Source organism: Rhincodon typus, chromosome 1, assembly GCF_021869965.1.
Source record: "Rhincodon typus isolate 14 chromosome 1, sRhiTyp1.1, whole genome shotgun sequence".
NCBI classification, from domain to species: domain Eukaryota; kingdom Metazoa; phylum Chordata; class Chondrichthyes; order Orectolobiformes; family Rhincodontidae; genus Rhincodon; species Rhincodon typus.
In genome coordinates, this window is record NC_063332.1 from 149,636,126 (window position 1) to 149,656,050 (window position 19,925).

Below are 19,925 nucleotides of genomic sequence, written 5' to 3' on the forward strand. Positions count from 1 at the left end.
GCTTTCCTGCTCCTCTGATGCTGCCTGGCCTGCTGTGTTCATCCAACTGCACACCTTGTTATCTCAGACTCTAGCATCGGCAGTTCCTACTATCTCAGAGAAAGCTGCAACCTGTGGATTCTTGGAAGTAGCTGAGACTGAAGACAAAAGACCATCAGAAGCAATCTGATTTTTGGAGTTACTGAGATGGAAAGCAGTGAGGCCCATGCTTGAGCTGGAGTGTTTCCAATATGGAGATGCTTTTAAAAGAGTTAGAGGGTCGCCTTACCAAATACTAGTGGAAGGATCCTAAGAAATCTCACACCTTTGAAGAATTCAGGAATACTAAAAATGAATTGCTGAGAGCTGTGTCACACCCTAATTTGGTCTTAACAAAAGGTGAAAGAATCCTTGACACTCTGGAAACTAGGAGAATTCTTGGGTGAAAATAAAAGTAATATGAGAAGTGACAGTTGAGATTCTCAGTCTTAGGGAATAAGTGTTTGAAATATTACATTTAATTAGTCATACTTGCTTTGTTTAATCTTTCTACTGTAAAATTTTTTGCTTAACACATGAAATTTGAGTGGTGCAATTCTTTGTTAATAACTAGAAGTCTTAACCTTTCTTTTAAAAAGATTCACTGCCATGGCGAGGGAGATGACAAGATGCTGGCTTGAACTGCTGCAGTGTGTGGTGCAGATGCACCCACAGTGCTGCTATGAAGACAGTTCCAATATTTTAGCTCAGTGACAATGAAAGAATGGCACAACAGTTTCAGGTTAGGATAGTATCTAAATTAGAGGCAAATATGCAGATGATATTACTCCCATGCACTTAGTTTGGCTTTGATCTCTGGTGTTAGAGGTCACCCAGTTCAGAAAATGCTATCAAGGAAAGCTTCGTGAGTTCCTGCAGTGCATTATGTATTTGGTACACGCACACTTTTGCCATTATATGCTGTGGTGGATGCTTTCTAGGAACGTTTTTCTTTATTTGTATAGGAGAATGTGAGCATTTCTGGCTAGGTCAGCATTTATTACCCACCTTAATTGATGGAGAAGGTGGTGGTGAGCTGTTACCTTAAACCGTTGCAATCTGTGGGGTGTAGGACACCAGCAGAGCTGTTAGGAAGGGAATTTAAGGATTTTGACTCCATGACAATGAAGGATCAACAGTATATTGAGGTTGGTTGGCTCGCCGAGTTGGTTTATTGTTTCGTGACAGTGCTTGGCAGCATCCTCAGTGCAGCCTCTGATGAAGCGTCGGTGTGTTTTCCCACCTGGTTTTTAAACTCTGGGGTTCGTTGCGATGGATTGCCTCACTTCCAGGTTTCATCCGTAGTGGAATGTATTTGGGGTCGAGTTCAATGTGTTTATTAATAGCCTGCTTCGTGGAGTGCCATGCTTCCAGGAATTCTCGTGCTTGTCTCTGCCTAGCCTGTCCCAGGATCTTGGTGTTGTCCCAGTCAAAGTCGTGATTCTCCTTGTCCACGTGGATTGAGATGAGTGAGTATTGGCCGTGTCTTTTTGTAGCCAGTTGGTGTTCATGTACTCTTGTTGTTAGTTTCCTTCCTGTTTGTCCAATGTAGTGTTTCTCGCAGTCTCTGCAGGGGATCTTGTAGATGACATTGGTCCTGTCCATGGCGGGGAGTGGGTCTTTAGTTCGGGTGAGCACTTGTCGTAGGGTTGATGTGGGTTTGTGTGCCACTCTGATGCCCAGCGGTGGTAGAAGTCTTGTGGTGAGTTCTGACGTGTTCCTGATATAGGGTAGTGTGATGAGTGTGTCAGGGCGTGTAGAATCTTTCTGATGCTGTTCCTGTAGGCATCTCCTGACCCAGTTCTTTGGATATCCATTATCCTTGAACACTTGGAAGAGGTATTCCTCCTCCTCTTGGCGTAGTTCCATGTTGCTGCAGTGTGTTGTTGCCCTTTTAAATAGTGTTCGCACGCAGCTTCGTTTGTGTGTGCTGGGATGGTTACTATTGAAGTTCAATACCTGGTGTGTGTGTGCGGCTTTTCGGTGTACTTTCGTTTGCAGTTCCCCATTTGTCTTGCACTCTACCATGACGTCCAGGAATGGGAGTTGTTTGTTCTTCTCCTCCTCTCTGGTGAATTTTATTTCAGTGAGGGTGTTGTTTATGAGTTTGTGTGTCTCTTCTAATTTGGTCCGTTTAATGATGACAAAGGTGTCGTCTACATAGCGTATCCATAGTTTAGGTTGAATTTGTGGAAGGGCAGTCCTTTCCGATCTTTGCATCACTGCTTCTGCTATGAGTCCGGAGATAGGAGATCCCATGGGTGTCCCGTGGATTTGCTCGTACGTTTAGCCGTTGAAGGTGAAGTGGGTCATCAGGCATAGGTCCAGTAGTTTAAGCATGTTGTCCTTGGAGATGGTTTCACTGGGGTCGTGTTCTTGTTCAAGTAGTGTTGTCATTGTTTCCCTTGCTAGTGGTATGTCTATTGACGTGAATAGGGCGGTGACATCAAACGATATCATGGTCTCTTCGTCCTCTATCTTTATGTCTTTGATGGAGTTGAGGAATTCTTGGGCTGAGTGGATGGAGTGGGGTGATTTGTTGCCTAAGTGCTTGAGTGTTCTTTGTAGTTCTCTGGCTAATCTGTGCGATGGAGTGCCTGGTAGGGAGACTATGGGTCTGAGGGGGATTTACGGCTTGTGCACTTTAGGGAGGCCGTAGAATCGGGGTGTGTTGTTTCCTTCGGGTTTCATTCTTAAGAAGTCTGCTTTGTTGATCTGTTCTGTTTGTTGAATTCTTTGTAGCGTGTATAGGATTTTGTTGCCTAGTTGTGGTGTCGGGTCAGTTTGTACTGGTCGGTATGTGTTCTCGTCGGCGAGCAGTGCTTGTGCTTTGGAGATATAGTCCTTTTTATTCATTATCACTGTCATGCGCCCTTTGTCTGCAGATAATATAGTGATGTTCTTGTCCTTCTTTAATCTGTCCAGGGCTTGTCTTTCCCATGTGTTGAGGGTGTTGAGTTCCCTCTTTCTGATTAGTGTCGGGACTACTGTCTGTCTTGTAGTTTGTTTTGTTTCTTCGTTGGTATTGTTGGTCTTGAGTGTGGCTTCCAGTGTAGCTAGCCATTACATTTTGTTGGTGTCCCTGTAGTTGTAGTTCAGTGCCCAGGTGAGAACGGCTTTTTCTGCATCTGTCAGTTTCCTGTCGGAAAGGTTCCTTATCCATGTGTCAGTTCTGTTGTTGTCGCTTTTTTGGGTAAGAGGAATACCTCTTCCAAGTATTCAAGGATAATGGATATCCAAAGAACTGGGTCAGGAGATGCCTACAGGAACAGCATCAGAAAGATTCTACACGCCCCGACAGTCTCATCACACTACCCTACATCAGGAACACGTCAGAACTCACCACAAGACTTCTATGACCGCTGGGCATCAGAGTGGCACACAAACCCACATCAACCCTACAAGTGCTCACCCGAACTTAAGACCCACTCCCGGCCATAGACAGGACCATTGTCATCTACAAGATCGCCTGCAGAGACTGCGAGAAACACTACATCGGACAAACAGGAAGGAAACTAACAACAAGAGTACATGAACACCAACTGGCTACAAAAAGACACGGCCAATACTCACTCATCTCAATCCACATGGACAGGGAGAACCACGACTTCGACTGGGACAACACCAAGATCCTGGGACAGGCTAGGAGAGACAAGCACGAGAATTCCTGGAAGCATGGCACTCCACGAAGCAGGCTATTAATAAACACATTGAACTCGACCCCGTATACATTCCACTACGGAGGAAACCTGGAAGTGAGGCAATCCATTGCAACGGACCCCAGAGTTTAAAAACCAGGCGGGAAAACACACCAACGCTTCAACAGAGGCTGCACTGAGGATGTTACCAAGCACAGTAACGAAATGTCTGCGGAACAACAAACCAACTCGGCGAGCCAACCAACCTCAACACCCACAACCCGAGCTACAAATCTACTCCAAAACCTTAGATCAACAGTATAGTTCCAAGTCATGACGGTGGTGGACTTAGAAGGGAAATGTGCAAATGGTGATGTTCCCATGCATCTGCTGTCTTTGTCCTTGTGGATGATAAAGGTCTCTGGTTTGGAAGGCCCTATTATAGGATCCTGGTGAATTATTGCACTGCATCTTAGAGATGGTATACACTGCTGCCACTCTGCATTCATGGTGAAAGAATGGAATGTTGAAGGTAGTTGTACAGTGGCCTGATGTGTCATGGTGGCGTCATGATCCAGGGGAAGATAGGAGGAGGTATCTGAGAGCTCGCGCTCGCCCTCTGTAATGTCGAGGTCAGACTACAACAGCACCACCCTTATCAGCAGGTTTAACGCCTCCATGCCCATTACTTTGGACAAGGTCTTTTCCCTGTCCCACAGACCCCTTCACCCAGTTCCAACACTCTCCCTCCACCTTGACCCCTCCCTCTGGACTTTACCTGCACTCGATCTGTTCATTAAGAACTGTCAATGTGACATTGGTTGTCTCAATTTCTTTGCCCCCTGACCAAATCCAGCCTATCTCCCTCCGTGCACTTGTGCACTTAGATCTAACCCTGACTTTGTTTTTCAGCCTGTCAGTAAGGGTAGTGCTGTTGTAGTCTGGCGTACTGACCTCTGCATTGCAGAGTCTCAGTGCCAGCTCTCGGACACCTCCTTTCTTCCCGTGGACCATGACCCCACCATGACACATCAGGCCATTGTGTCAACTATGGTAACTGATCTCATTTCATCTGGTGACCTGTACCCTAGGCCCGCACAGCTCACTTCTACCTCCTTCCAAAAATCCACAAACAGGACTGTCCGGGCAGACCCATTGTTTCAGCCTGCTCCTGCCCCACAGAGTTCTCTCTTCCTACCTTGACTCAGTCTTCTCTCCCGTGGTCTAATCCCTGACCACATACATCCATGATTCTACTGATGCTTTACACCGGTCTCAAAATTTCCAATTTGCATGCTCCAGCCACCGCCTCTTTACCATGGACATACAGTCCCTTTTACACGTCCATTTCCCAACAGGAGGGTCTTAAGGCTGTCTGCTTCTTCCTGGAGCAAAGACCTAAACCATCCTCCACTTGGCCGAGCTTGTCCTCACCCTCAACAACTTCTCTTTTAACTCCTGTCATTTTCTTCAGGTCAGAAGGGTACCCGCATAGACCCCAGTTATGCCTGTCTCTTTGTGGGGTACGTGGAACATTCTTCGTTCTAGTCCTATTCCAGCCCCCATCCACAACTCTTTCTCCAATATATCAATGATATCATCGGTGCTGCTTTCCTCTCTTGTCCGGAATTGGAAAAGTTCATTGATTTCGCTTCCATTTTCCACCCTGCCCTATCCTTTCACCTGGTCTATATCTGACTCTTCCCTTCCCTTTTTCGAAATCTCTTGTTTCTGTTTCTGGCGATAGACTGGCCACTAATATCCACTATAAACCTACTGACTCCCACAGCTACCTAGACTATACATTCTCTCACTCTGCTTCCTACAAAGACTCCATCCCATTCTCTCAATTCCTCCGTCTCCCTCTCATATGTTCAGATGAGGTGAACTTCAACAAGGGAGCCTCCGAAATGTCCACCTTCTTCCTCAACAAAGGATTCCCCAGCACTGTTGTCGACAGGGCCCTCAACCAGGTCCAACCCATCTCCCTACTTCTTCTCTTCCCTCCTGCAACAGCAATAAGGTTTCCCTTGTCCTTACCTAACATTCTACCAGCATCTATTTCTGCCACCTCCAGTGAGATGCCACAACCAGACACACATTCCCCTTCTGCAGAGACCATTTCCTCCAGGACACCCTGGTCCATTTTTCCTTCACTCCTAACACCACCCCTCCACACACACGTACACACACGTACACACACACAGGACCTTTCTCTGCAACACCTGCCTGTTTAACTCCTCCCTCCCCAGTATCCAAGGGCCCAAACATACCTTCCAGGTGAAGCAACACTTGACCTGCACTTCCCAGAATCTGGTCTACTGCATTCGCTGCTCACAATGTGGTCTCCTCTACACTGGGGAGATGAAGCATAGAGTGGTTGACTGCTTCACGGAACATCTATGTTCTGCTTCCAGTTGTCTGCCACTTTAACACACCACCCTGTTCCCTGGCCAACATCTGTCTCTGGCTTGCTGAAGTGTTCCAGTGATGCTGAGCGCAAACTGGAAGAACTACAGCAACTTCTGAGGAAGGGCCACCGGACCCGAAACGTTAACTCTGATTTTTTCTTCACAGATGCTGCCAGACCTGCTGAGCTTTTCCAGCAACATCTGTTTTTGTTCCTGGAAGAACAACACCTCATTTTCCACTTGGGGGCCCTGCAGCCCTCCAGACTCAATATAATGTTCAATAATTTTAGGGCCTAAACTCTCCCATGTCCTAATCCCCTACCCCACACATCAGGCCTTGTAATCTCACAGCCTGTCATTACACACTACTTATTGTTAGTCACTAACAGTCACCCTCCTAGCCAGATCGTTATCAATTCCTTTGTCTATCCAACTGCTCTCCTCTCTCTTTGGACTCTATCCTTTATCCTTTCGTTTACTCCCTACCGCATCCCCCTCCCTATTTTCTGCATATAAACTGATATTTTCCCAGCTACCATCAGTTCTGAGGAAGCGTCACCGGACCGAAAACATTAACTCTGATTGTTTCTACATAGATGCTGCCAGACCAGCTGAGCTTTTCTAGCAACTTCTGTTTTTGTTCCTGCGTCAGTATCTGAAGTGTTGTGAATAGTATTAAATATTATGCAATCATCAGTGAACATCCCCAGTTCTGACATTATGGTAGTGATTTTGAAAGGGTTGAATCAGTTGTGACAAAAAGAATCAATTGTATGTTTTCTAAATTTTCAATTGGTTAGTTCAAGTGCATTTAATACAGTTGTCTTCCTGTTGGCAACGATAGTCAAAAAGAAAGAAAGGATGCAGCTGTTTTTGAAGATCGTGCTAGTTAAATATTAAATTCTTCGCATCATTTGAATGATGAGAACTTTACTGTTGTCTATCCGCAAGCTATTTAACACTTGTGCAGAGTGACAACTGGCAACACTGGAAGTGAGTTAGAGATGCTCTTGATGGGGAACAAAATACAGGACAAAATAGCATTTGTTAAATTATTCTAACTTTGTGAAGCTGTTGTTCAGCAATATGTTTTCTAAACAATTGTATTTGTGTTTTCGTCCTCTCATGGTTTTAGACAACTTGGTGAATTATGCAGCCTATTATGAACCAGAGCATGAACTGCCTAGCAAATGAACTTTGATGCTTTTGCCCTATTCCTTTTCTTTCATCCCTGTTGCTTGGATTTTTTTTTTGCAGTGATCTTGAACCAGAGTGGCTGCATGATGTGCAGACGAACGGTGAGCTATTCTACCTGGAGCTGAGTGAAGGAGAGGAAGACGTGCTGATCCAAGCTAATTCGACTTCGGCACATCTGATCAATCGTGTCAGATTTAGTGAGAATGAGGCAGAAGTAATTTCAGACCACACACCAAGGGAGTCTTGCAAACATGAACACAAACTTAAAAAGCTTGCTAATGTTTTAAGGAAGAAAAAGGTAATGCGTACACATTCTTGCTGCAGAGCCAATGAACGGAGAAGTAGTCACACACCAGTACCTGCTTCAATACTAAAGCATCAGACAAATCCCAAAGTTGGTGTTTCAGTGCAGTTTACTTATAAAGATGTGTATGTTTATGTTAATCCAAACAAAATAAGTGACAAATCGCTGAACAAAGGGACAAAGCTTCTGGAGGCCTTTGTAGGGATTATTCACCAGCCTTCAAGGAGAAAGCCAGTGGCAGGAAAGCAGTCTGACAGATTAACAGACACAAAAGTAACAACAGAAGAACGACTTGTTGTACACAGTTTGGCCCATGGCAGTGCTGCTATGAAAAGTGGTCAAATATTAATTGGTAAGTGTGAAAATATTTATTTACGCAATTAAAATATCTTTGGAAAAACAAAATACTGCGAGTACTGTAAATCTGAAATAAAAGTAGAAAATGATGGAGAAACTAAGGTTTGGTAGCATCAGGGAGAAAGAAACAATGTTGACATTTCAAGTCTTCTGAAGTGCTTACAGATGAATGCATTGTAATACTGGGTACACTGTAGATATTGCCAGAGAATAATTTTATAATGGTCCTTAGAATTTGTCTATGGATTTAGAAGTAGTTTGGGTTGTACATTATGAAAATGGATTCTAGACCATCTAGCAGTCTTTTATTCTGCAAATTTTCCATGTGCTACTTTATGGTAAGAGTTGTACTCTATCAAAGTGGATTTGTTGCCTGTTTTTAGCTATGTTAGCCATTAGATCATACTATCATCAGAGTCAGAAAGTCCTGGGTTCAAGTGGCACTCCAGATTGCAAGTGTTTGGTTTTGTTTGTTTTATTTCTCTTTTTCCTCCAATTTTACACAACAGAAAACTCCAATTCCATGGTGGATACTGAATTAAGTAGCAAAGACCATTGGCAGATTAGATCAATATGGCATAGAAGCTGTTGCTAAAATAGCCAATTGTCTAGTAAACCCCCTCCAAACTGCTTCCAATGCACTTAGTCCTTCCTTGAATAAGGAGACCACTATTCCAGATGTGGTCTCACCAGTGTCCTGTCCAACTGAAGCATAACTTCAGAAACTACAAAAATTTATGAACACAGCCCAGACCATCACACAAGCCAACCTTCCCTCCATTGACACCATCTACACTTCTTGTTGCAGCTGAAACGCAGCCAACATCATCAAAAACTCCTCCGACCCCTGTTATAATCACTACCGACCTCTTCTGTCAGGCAGAAGATAACAAAAGCTTAAACACACATACCAACAGGTTCAAGAACAGCTTCTTCCCCATTGTTATTACGCTTCTGAAAGGATGTCTCAAATTTCAAATCTAATGTTGATCTTGCTTTTTGTGCAGTTTCTTAGCAGCCATAACTTTGTATTTGTCGCTCTGTTCAATCGCCCTATGATCTTTATATGTTATGATCTGCCTATACTGCATGCAAAACACAACCTTTCACTGTACTCGGATATATGTGACAATAATAAATCAAATCAAATCAAATAAAACTTCTCTACTTTTGTATTTATTTCCTCTCATAATAAACAATAACATTAGCTTTCCAAATTACTTGCTGTACATGTGTACTAACCATTTGCAATTTCGTCCACTGGATATTCCCATCTCTCTGCATCTTGGAGCTCTGTGATCTCTTACCATGAGGTCACTTTCTAAAAAAAAAAACTTTCCTGCCAAAATGAACAATTTCACAGTTTTCCACAATATAGTCCATTTGCCAGATCTTTGGCCACTCACTTGACCTATTCATATTCCATTATTCCCTCTTTTGTCTTCTTCAGATCTTGCTTTCCTGTTTGTTTCTGTATTGTCAAGTAATTTAGCAATCATACCTTCAATCACTTCATATAATTTACATAAATGACTTGGAAAAAGTTGAGGCCCCAGTGGCACACAACTGATTATACCTTTATATACCAGAAAATGACCCATTCATGCCTACTCTCTGCTTTCTGTTAGCTAATCAATCTTCTATCCATGCCAATATGTTATCCACTACAGTGAGAACCTTGATTGTGGCAGCTTTATCAAATGCCTTCTGGAAATCAAAGTGCAGCACATCCACCAGTTCCCCTTTATGCAAAGCACATGTTACTACGAAGAGTGCCAATAAGTTAGTTGAACATGACTTTTGTTTCTCAAAATCATGCAAGTGTCCTATTATAATGACTTTACTTATGCCTTCTAACGTCATCTTCCCTATACGTTAACTGGCTTATAATTTCCTGCTTTCTGTCTCACTTTTAAACAAAAGAGTTAGATTAGCTATTTTTCAATCAAAAGAAAACCTGCCTGAATCTAGAGAACTTTGGAAAATAAACATCAATGCATCAACTACCTCACTAGCCACTTCTTTTAAGACCCTAGGATAGAGTCCAACAGGACCAAAGGACTTGCCAGCTCACAGCTGCAACAATTTGTTCAGTTACACTCTCTGGATGGTTGTAATTTTCTTGAATCCTTTGTGATTCCTTTTCTTGAATTTGAATATATCCCAATGACCACTTATTATAATCTCTATAATACTGCCAGCCTCCACCACAGCTCAGCCCCAATTCTGCCGAAGCTATCATTATGCTTTTGTTACCTCCAGACCTCAGTATTTCATTATCCTCCAAATGATACAAAACTCTGCTGCTTGTATCCTAATGCACACCAATCTGGTGCATCATCACTGTTGTGCTTCCTTACTTGCACAAGTTCCTGTTCAGTGTCTCCATTTTTAAAGTATCCGTCCCTGTGTTGAAATTCCTCCGTGGCTCATCCCATTCTTTTTCTGTAACTTCTTACAGCTTTAACCAGAATACTTCTTTCCTTTTAACTCTTGTCTTTCATACATTTCCCACTTTGTCCATCAATGTTCTGTCATTGTCCAGCACTAAGTTCTAGAATTCCCTCCTGAAATCTATATACTTGTCTCTTCTTAAAACTCATCACTTTAACTAATCTTTTTACTTCTTTCTTTGGTACATTTTCACTTTTTGGCTGAGTAGGCTTCTCTGAATTCCCAGGACATATTACTTTGTTACGGGCACTGTATACGTGGAATTGCTGTATGCAAGGGGGCTTATACATAAAAGCACCAAAACCGATTTGATGGAGCAAATTACTTTCTACTGTGTAACTTTTTTTGGTTCTTTGATTCCTAAGCATCTGGAAATGCTTGATACCTTTGGCCTGGATTTTGCGGTCAGTTGTATAGTGACAGCGATTGCTACTGGCACTGAATAAAGCTATCCTGGGACCGAACACAACCCTGATTGTGAATTTCATAAAAATTATCCCATGATACTACTTTGAAGGAGAGCTGGGGAGGTGAAGGTTACCAGGTCAGCAAGCCAATGCTGCAGGAGGCCTTCAGTATCATGGTTACCCAGCAGCAGGAGATTTTTTTTCTGTTTTTGAATTCAGACTGTTTGTTTCTCTTGAACCATCTGGTTCTGTGAAGAAATTTGATCAGCTTTCCTAATTACTGCATATTGCTTTAAACAAGTTGTCAATATTAGCAGTATATAGCAATTTAAAGAACATCTGTGGAATCTAGTGTGCAGCATTGCAATTTATGCCTATTTTAGAATTTAAAGCTGAGGCTGACTTCCGAAATTGACATATGATCTATACTTTACAATGAAAGTGAATCTAGTAATGACTTATGATTGAATAAAAACAACTGCTTAGAATAGTTGGCCATTTCATTTCCAACCAAAACATGCTGTGAGACTGCACAGAAATAATTAAATTGACTATGACTAAAAATGACAAGATGACATTCCATACTGGATGGCTTGATGGAGAAGGCAGAAAGGAGGGACAATGTCCTGTATTTGCAGAGGACCAAGCAGAAGGCAGTGGGACTAGATAGCCAAGGAAGTCATTGACAGGAGTGCAACCCTGAAGACTTGGATACAATACCACAAGAAGTTCAATGACCTTATATGATTTGATGTGGTCAGTGAATGTTTCTTTGCTGCCGTATCATATCAACTGCACTAGTAGACTCGGACTGCTAAATTCATCCATCCCCCAACACTCATCGACAATTTCCATCAGTTAGGCCTCATACCTAACATTCATACGTTTCACAGCACCCTCACACCTGGCTCTGTCACAAGTTTTACATCTACTTCTCACAGGTTCTGTATACTGTCAGTTATTTGACCATGAATGCTATATCACCTAAACAGATTGCACAGCATGCTTTCCCTCTCTTGCAAGATAAAGTGGTGCATTACCAAAGCAACAGGATCTAATACTTGGGGCGAGGGTGTACTTGTATGCCCTGCTCCATTATTTGGCCAGCCATTGCTAAGTCTGAAACAATCAAAATTGATGATATCCTGCCACCTAACCTCTCTTTTTCTCATCTAACTTCTCTATCGATTCACAAATTTGTCATCTCTAGTGTGTAAATTAGACAAGTACATACCTCTTGCGTCCATTCACCACAACATCTGTGCATTTCTGCTTTCAAATAACCAAAAAGTGCAATCTGCTAAGACAATGGAGAAGCACCATGAAGACACAGTTGAGTGGCTACTGCCTGTCAGCCGTAAACAGCTCAATAATATTGTAGCTCATAAGCTAACACCTGCTGGAACATCATTTGGGTCCAAAAGTTTGTAAATTGAATTGGCAACCATTTGTATGATGGACTCCAGGCTCTGCATTGTCTTTTGATTTTACCATTACTGTCAGCTACTTAGTTATTGACATGATGTAATTCAGAATGTTCTGTAGAAGGTGTATCTGCACATGGTGAGACAATGAGCAAGGCCTCACATGAGCACTTCAGTGGGAAACCAAGAAAAGAATGCAGCGACATGTGGACAGTAAAATGCTTGATTATTGAGGAAGCCTCCCAGACAAAGCGTAAAGAAACCATCTCGGCATAGGGCTTTCTGCAGAGCGAAGACACCATGATTGCTACCAGAATACATGGGGGTATGACACTGTCTGTGATCTCCTGCGGGCTAGAGATTGAGAGAGTGGATTTCCTTTCACTTATAGTAAAGAGCAGTTTTGACACGTGCCCACAAGTGCTATGTATGTAGTTAATGCATCTGGACAAGCCTGTGATCATAACAAAGATGAGTCCTTGCTCCAGCTGCTGCTCTTTGGAAAAAGAGATTAATTCTCTTTCACTAAGTAGAGATCCTCATTAACATCTTTGCAACAGTGGTTGACAAATATAGATGTTGGAATTTTTTCCAGCTCCAACCTGGAAGGAGCTAAGTGCATGAAAGTTTGATGCCATGGCCAATTTCACAACCACTGAGCTTTCAGTCACACCTGCAATAGATTTGAAGAAATGCAGACATCTTTCATATCATTCTTCTGAGGTATAGGTTGGTGAATTATCCCTTGAGTACACTTTGTGGATATGGTCTTCTGAGAAACCTTGTTCCTCATCTCCATGTACCATCTGCATGTCCTGCTCTGTTTGGCCTCTGTTCATTAGCCAAGTGATGGCACATTTCAAACAGAATAGTATACCCATATCTGGGAGCAGCTGGTTTGTGCAGAAGTCTTGAAGACAACGAAAAGTACTGCAGCAGCTGCCGCTCTTTCCCTGTACATATTTGCAATTTGAAATAATTGTACAAAGTACCAAATAATTGTAAAATCGAAGCAGCAACCAAAATAAATTAGTCAGCACATCTGTAAGTACTTGATTTTTAAGTAACTGTGTCTGTTTAAGGTGTAGTGTTCTTTCTGCTGTGCTCAGCTGTCCAAGGTTGAGAGAGTTTAGCTGAAACATTGAATGCCAAAGTGGCTCTACTAGCATTGTGCTCTGTCTGCTTTAATATACTTAAGGTAGACATTAATGTCCCCTTAAAAGGATCATCCAATGCAATTCATCTACAAGCCTGTCTATGCAGATGTATTTTGAAGCAAAGGGCACGTTTTGTGCCCAAAGCACAGGTGACAACAATCCCAATCCTTCACGCTTGATCTCCTTAAATGCTCAGTATATAGGTTCACAGGATGAACCCTGTACATTATTGAGACATTAGGTAAAACGTGTTTGCAATTTCTGGAGTTCAGAGTGATGAGATATGGTCCCACAACAAGTAGGAAGCGTTCAAGATTGTGAAGATGAGGGTTTAGAGGCATTATATTCCTTTTAGAGTAAAGGGTAAGCCTGGTAAGATGAAAGAACAATGGATGAATATTGGTATTGAGGTTCTAGTCAAGAATGTAAGAGAATCTTATTTTAGATATAGACAACTTGGTTCAATTGAATATCTTAATTAATATAAGGAGTGTAGGGGCATTCTTAAGAAAGAAATCAGGAAGGCAAAGCTGGGATATGAAGTAGCATTGGCAGATAAGGTTACGGATAATCCAAAGAGATTCTACAAATACATTAAGAGCAAGAGGGTGACTAGAGAGAGAGGTAGGGCATTTTAAAGATCAAGGAGATCATCTTTGTGTTGAACTCCAGGAGATGGGAGAGATACTAAATGAATATTTCGTGTCAGTTTTTGCTGTGGAGAAAGAAATGGAGTCTAGGGAATGCAGAGAAATAAACTTCGATGTTTTAGGAACAGTTCACATTACAGAAGAGGAAGTTTGGGAGGTCTTAAATAATACAAAGGTCGATAAATCTCCCAGACCCGATCAAATGTAACCCAGAACATTGTTGGAAGTAAGGGTGGAAATTCTGAGACCCCTTGCAGAAATATTTGCATTACTGAAAAGGCATCACTCTTCTCTTGTCACTTCCTTCAGTGCAGCAACAGATTGTTAATTCAAATCAACAAATTTCCTTTTGCATTACTCATGGACAGGTCCAAGCCTGGAATGAATCATCTTATATTTAGTACATGATTTTAATCACTAAGTTAATCCAAATAATTGTTGTCTTATATATGATTTAGTTACTGGTAGTCATAGATTCCCACCAACATTTTCAGACAAAATAGAAAGAGAAATAATATTTAATCTTAGACTCCATAAATAGACTCATAGAGTACAAGAGCAGGGAAGCTATGATGATGAACTTGTGTAAGACACTGGTTAGACTGTAGTTGGAGTATTATGTACGGTCTGGGCACCATGCTATAGGAAAAATATGAATGCATTGAAGAGTGCAGGATGGGTTTATGGGAATGGTTCCAGTGATGATCCATTTCAGTTATGAGGAAACATTAGAAAAATTGGGATTGTTTTTCTTAGAGTCAAGAAGGCTAAGAGGAGATTTGATAGAAAATATCAAAATCATGAGGGATCTGGACACATTGGAAAGGGAGAAAAACTTTTTCCACTCATGCGTAGATTGACAACCAGAAGAGAGGATTTTAAAGTTTAAGGTTCTTGCGAAGATTTGTAGCTTGGGTTGTGGATGAAGTTGTTGACTTTCTCGCCAAGCTGGCTGGTTAACGTACAAACGTTTCATCACCATGCTAAGTAACATCATCAGTGCAGCCTCTGATGAAGCGATGTTGTTCCACTCCGCTTGGAATTTATATGATCTGGTCTGTTAAGTTGGGTTGCGTCACTTCCGGTGCTTTTTATGCATGGGTTTGTATATGGCATCTAATTCCACATATTTGTTAATTGCATTACGGGTTGAAAACCAGGTCCCTAGGATTTCCTGTGCATGTCTGTGGTTGGCTTGAGCTAGCATGATCACGTTGTTCCAGTTAAATTGATGGCCTTCATTGTCCAAGTGCACTGAGATGAGAGAAAGTTCATTGTGTCATTTTGCTGCTAGCTGGTGTTCATGTATCCTGATGGCTAGTTTCTTTCCAGTCTGGCCAATGTAATGTTTGTTGCAGTCATTACAAGGTAGTTTATAAACTATGTTGGTCCTGCATGTCATGGGTATGGGGTCTTTGGTCCTTGTGAGTGTTTGTCGTAGTGTGGCTGTGGGTTTGTGTGTTACCATGGTTCCTAGTGGTCATAGGAGTCTCGTTGTCAGTTCTGATATGTTCTTGATATAGGGTAGTGTGGCCAGTGTCTTGGGGCGTACTGTGTCCTCTTGGCCTTTTCTATCTAGTAGGCACCTGTGGATGAAGTTGTTGGGATATCTGTTGTTAACAAATACCTTGTATAGGGTGCTCTTCCTCCTTCTTGCGTAGTTCTGGCGTGTTGCAGTGTGTTGTGGCTCGTTTGAAGAGTGTCCTAACACAACTTTGTTTGTGGGCGTTGGGGTGGTTGCTGTGGAAATTGAGAATTTGGTCAATTTGGGTTGCCTTCCTGTATAATGTGGTTTGGAACTTAACGTTGATTATTCGTTCTGCCCTGACGTCTAGGAACAGAAGTTGATTGTTGTCGTCCTCTTCTCTTGTAAATTTGATCACTGTGAAGACATTGTTGATGAGATGGTGTGTTTCTTCTAATTTGGTGTGTTTAATGATGACAAACGTGTTGTCCACGTATTGGATCCACAATTTTGCTGTATGAGGGGGAGGGTAATGCGTTCCAGTCTTTGCATGACTGCCTCTGCAATAAGTCCTGAGATGGGTGACCCCATAGGTGTGCCATTGATTTGTTTGTATATTTGGCCATAAAAGATGAAATGTGTGGTGCGGCATATGTCCAGGAATCTGAGTATGTTGTCCTTGCTGATGGAGCTGTTTGGAGTCAGTGTTCCTGCTATATCCAGTAAGGTGGCAAGTGTTTCTTTGGCTAGTGATATGTTAATGAACGTGAATAGTGCTGTGATGTCAAAGGATACCATAATATCATTGTCGTTGATTTTAATGATCTTGAGCTTGTTAAGGATTCCTGGGTTGAGTGGATGGAGTGGGGTGATCTGTCAACCAGGTGTTTCACTCTCTGTAGGTCCTTGGCCAGTTTGTGCGTTGGTGCGCCTGGTAAGGAGACAGTGGGTCTGAGGGGGATGCCTGGTTTGTATACTTTGGGTAACATCTGATGATGTTATGTAGCAATGTAACGAAACGTCTACATGATAACCAGCCACCTCGGGAAGCAAGCCAACAACCTCGTCCACAACCCGAGCTGCAAATCTTCGCAAGAACCTTAAATACCTACGGGCGCAACATGCTCAAAGTAGCCTGCCAAAGGGGAAACTTTCACCAACCGAGTACTACTCGCGAACAACTTCACTTTCTCCACGAATGCCTCAGGAACCAGGTACTGCCCTGCAGTACAAACCATGTCTAGTCCCAGTGTCCCAGGAATCTGAAACTTTCACCCTTGCACTATTTCTCCAGCCATGTGTTCATCTGAGAGATCCTGCTATTGCTACGCTAGTTAGCATGTGCCACTGGTAGTGATCCCAAGATCACTACCTTTTTGAGGTACTTTTTTTAAGCTTGCTTCCTAACTCCCAATGTTCTTTTAGGATCCCATACAACAAAGTTGGCTGTTGCTACTTTGCTCTGAGAGGCCATTCCTGCAAAAGTATCCAAATTGGTATATCTGCTTTGGAATGTCCACAGGGTGCATACACTGGTTATCTGGTCCTCTTTCCGTGCCTGGTGGTCACATATGTTCCCTCCCTTCCTGTGGGGTTTAAGCCTGTGGAGTGACCACCTCTTTGTATGTTCAATCCGCAGTGCTCTTATCCTCATGGATGCTGCAGAGTGCGCCCAGCCATCGTTTCAGCTCTGAAACTCCGGCTTTCAAGTGTTGCAGCTGGAGACCTTTCCTGCACATGTTCTGCACATGGACCCAACTGTGCCCAACTTTAGAGCAGGCCCAACATATAGAGCAGGAGGTACACACCACGGCCTTGTGCTTTCCTTCCATGACTTACCCCTTTAAGTTAAAGTCTTAGATTGCCCTTAACTTCAAATAATAATAATTAGTCTAGGGTCCTTCTTCTCTGGACCTTTGCATTATTGTGCTTAAATTATAAAGCCAAAGCAAAGACCTTGCAAACTATAAGCAATAAAAAAAAGTATAAATACTCACCCAATCAGCTGCTTTCTCGTACCTTGCACCACTTTTTGACACTGTTTGTAGATTGTTTGACTGCAATGCTGACTGTAGATATTTTGGTCCATGTTCACCTACTCCCTGTTCTTGGTTGCATGCCTCACGTGTTGGTCAAAATTCGCTCTCCCTGTGTTTGCTCAAACATGTCTGTGTCATTAGCCGTTTTCAGTCCTCACCGGCATACCCAAAACTCTTGATCTTCAGTATGGCCATTTTATGGCTAGTGTCTGTACAGTAGTTTGGTCAGACCTCCAAGATGGACAGCCATGCCTCCTTAACATTATCTGTACATACCTAACTCCTTTCCCTAGTGGCAGCAGGAAGCTAGTCTTATCATTAATACATGGATCTCTTAGTTACTCCTAATCTCCTTCAGCCAGTTGGCAGCTTCCTTTCTCTAATGGGCACTTTTTTCTTCTCTACCAATCAACTGTGTAGTACCAATAAGATGTGACATGTCTTTCCTACCTATGATTGAAAAGCTACGTTCATTCCCCAATCCTAAATCTACTCCCACTAGGACTGTGATATGAGAATTTTCTCTATGCCTCCCTTTATTTCTTTAACTTAGTGGTACCTGGGCTACCCCTTCTGGTCCTCGTTTAAACACTAAAGTCACCCATGGGTTATTTCTTCTCCTACCACCATTCCTTGAACTGGGTTATGTCCTATGTCCCACATCACTCATACAGACCCATCCTGGGATAGTAATATGGCTTTCTAAGCTGCCCATCAACTTTCAAATACTGTCCCTGATTCGCCCCCTGCATACTAGTACATTCAGTGTTTAAAACTACTTTCCCATTCATTGTGAGTAGTTCATAAGCCTTCACCACCCACATAGCACAGTTTGTGGCTGCTACACAACATGCCATGCATCCCAGTATGTGACTGGCTTAAAAGTATGCTACTGCCTGCATCTAGTCGCCGTGTCCTGAGCCAGTTTAGCCCCATTTATGCCTTTCTTCATATTGGATATACAGGTGAAAGGTCTTCAAGGATGTGAGAGTCCTAATGCAGGTGCTTTCAAAAGGGATTTCTTTATTTTGGTACAAGACTCTTCCAGTTCTGCTCCCACTTTTTCTTCAGGGTGCCCTCCCTTTATAAAGGACTATAAGGGAGGATCCATTTCTGCGCATCCCTCAACAAATTTCCCATAACAGTTAAATAACTCCATATCTTCTGGATACGCCTCACATTCATGGGTCAAGGCATCTCCCAAATGGCCCATTTCCGGGTTTCAGGCATTTCCCTTATGAATTCTCATGCCCCTGGTAGGATACCTGAGGTCCCCTCACTCGGATCTTTTTTAAGCTAATCTTGAATCTGTTCCGGACTAATGCTTCCAACAGGGTTAATAACGTCCCAGCACGCTTCTTTATCATTGTAGAGGCCAGGAGCAAGTATTCGACATATTGAATCAAGAGGTTCCCTCCTCTTCTTGATGTTTGACCCCATATTATCACCATAGCCCTGTGAAATATAGCTGGGTTATTGAAGAATCCTTGGGGCAGACAGTTCCACTAGTACTGATGCTATCCAACCACAAAGCCAAACCAATCTTGAGTTTCCAGAACCCGGAGTATGGCCAAGAATCAGTTAGCAGTTTCCAGGACGGTATATCCAGTGTTCTGGACGTAAGCCATTAAATATCATGGTACAATTAACAGCAATGGGATGCTGCTTTGGGGTCACCTCCTTAAAGGTTATATAATCTACGTTGAAGTAGTAAGACCCGTCCAGCTTCCTTACTGGCCAAATGGATGAGTTAGACAGCTTCTCAGATTACTCATTGTGCCAACAATTCCTGTTCTATTTCCCCTACTGACTCTAGTGCCTCCCTACATATTAGGTATTGGCTGTTTAGTCCATGGAGGAGACTTGCACCCCCGGAGGGGGCATATTAGTCCTGCTGCAATCCAATCTGTGGGTTGCTCATGCTTCTGGTGTTAATCCTCTCATGATATATATTGTCGGGCTGAGCAGGATACTGGGGTATCTGCTTTTCTCCAGGATAAAGGAGTCATAGTCAGTAATGGGGTTTAAATCAGCATGTGAGCCAGGTTAGTCTGATTTGGCTAGTTTAGCCTCTGAACCATACTGAGCTACCAAGTAAAAACTGAAAGAACCATGGATGCTGTAAATCGGAGACAAAAACAGAAAAACAAAAAACAGGAGAGCTCAGCAAGTCTGGCAGCATCTGTAGAGAGAAATCAGAGTTAATGTTTCGGGTCGAGTGACCCTTCGTCAGAACCGAAACTCCTCAGATTTTGATGACTTTAAAATCCAGTGCCAATGACAATATGGGCAATATGGAGAAGGAATCCTCCCAAATGTCATCATGGTGTCCATACTCCCCAGCTTCCTTATCTAAACCTCCACAGTCAGTTTTGTCTGGTTGTTGTTGTGTGGCAACAGGCAT

The 19,925-nt window shown here is 42.7% G+C and overlaps 1 protein-coding gene across 3 annotated transcripts in view; it reads left to right on the forward strand.

Moving 5' to 3' along the window:
• Positions 1-19,925, forward strand: part of intu (inturned planar cell polarity protein) — a 120,300-nt gene that overhangs the window by 20,910 nt on the left and 79,465 nt on the right. For all 3 annotated transcript variants that reach the window (XM_048602488.1, XM_048602489.1, XM_048602487.1), the window contains exon 2: positions 7,325-7,920. In XM_048602488.1, coding sequence (XP_048458445.1) covers positions 7,325-7,920 — 596 coding nt within the window. The remainder of the gene's footprint in view (positions 1-7,324; positions 7,921-19,925) is intronic.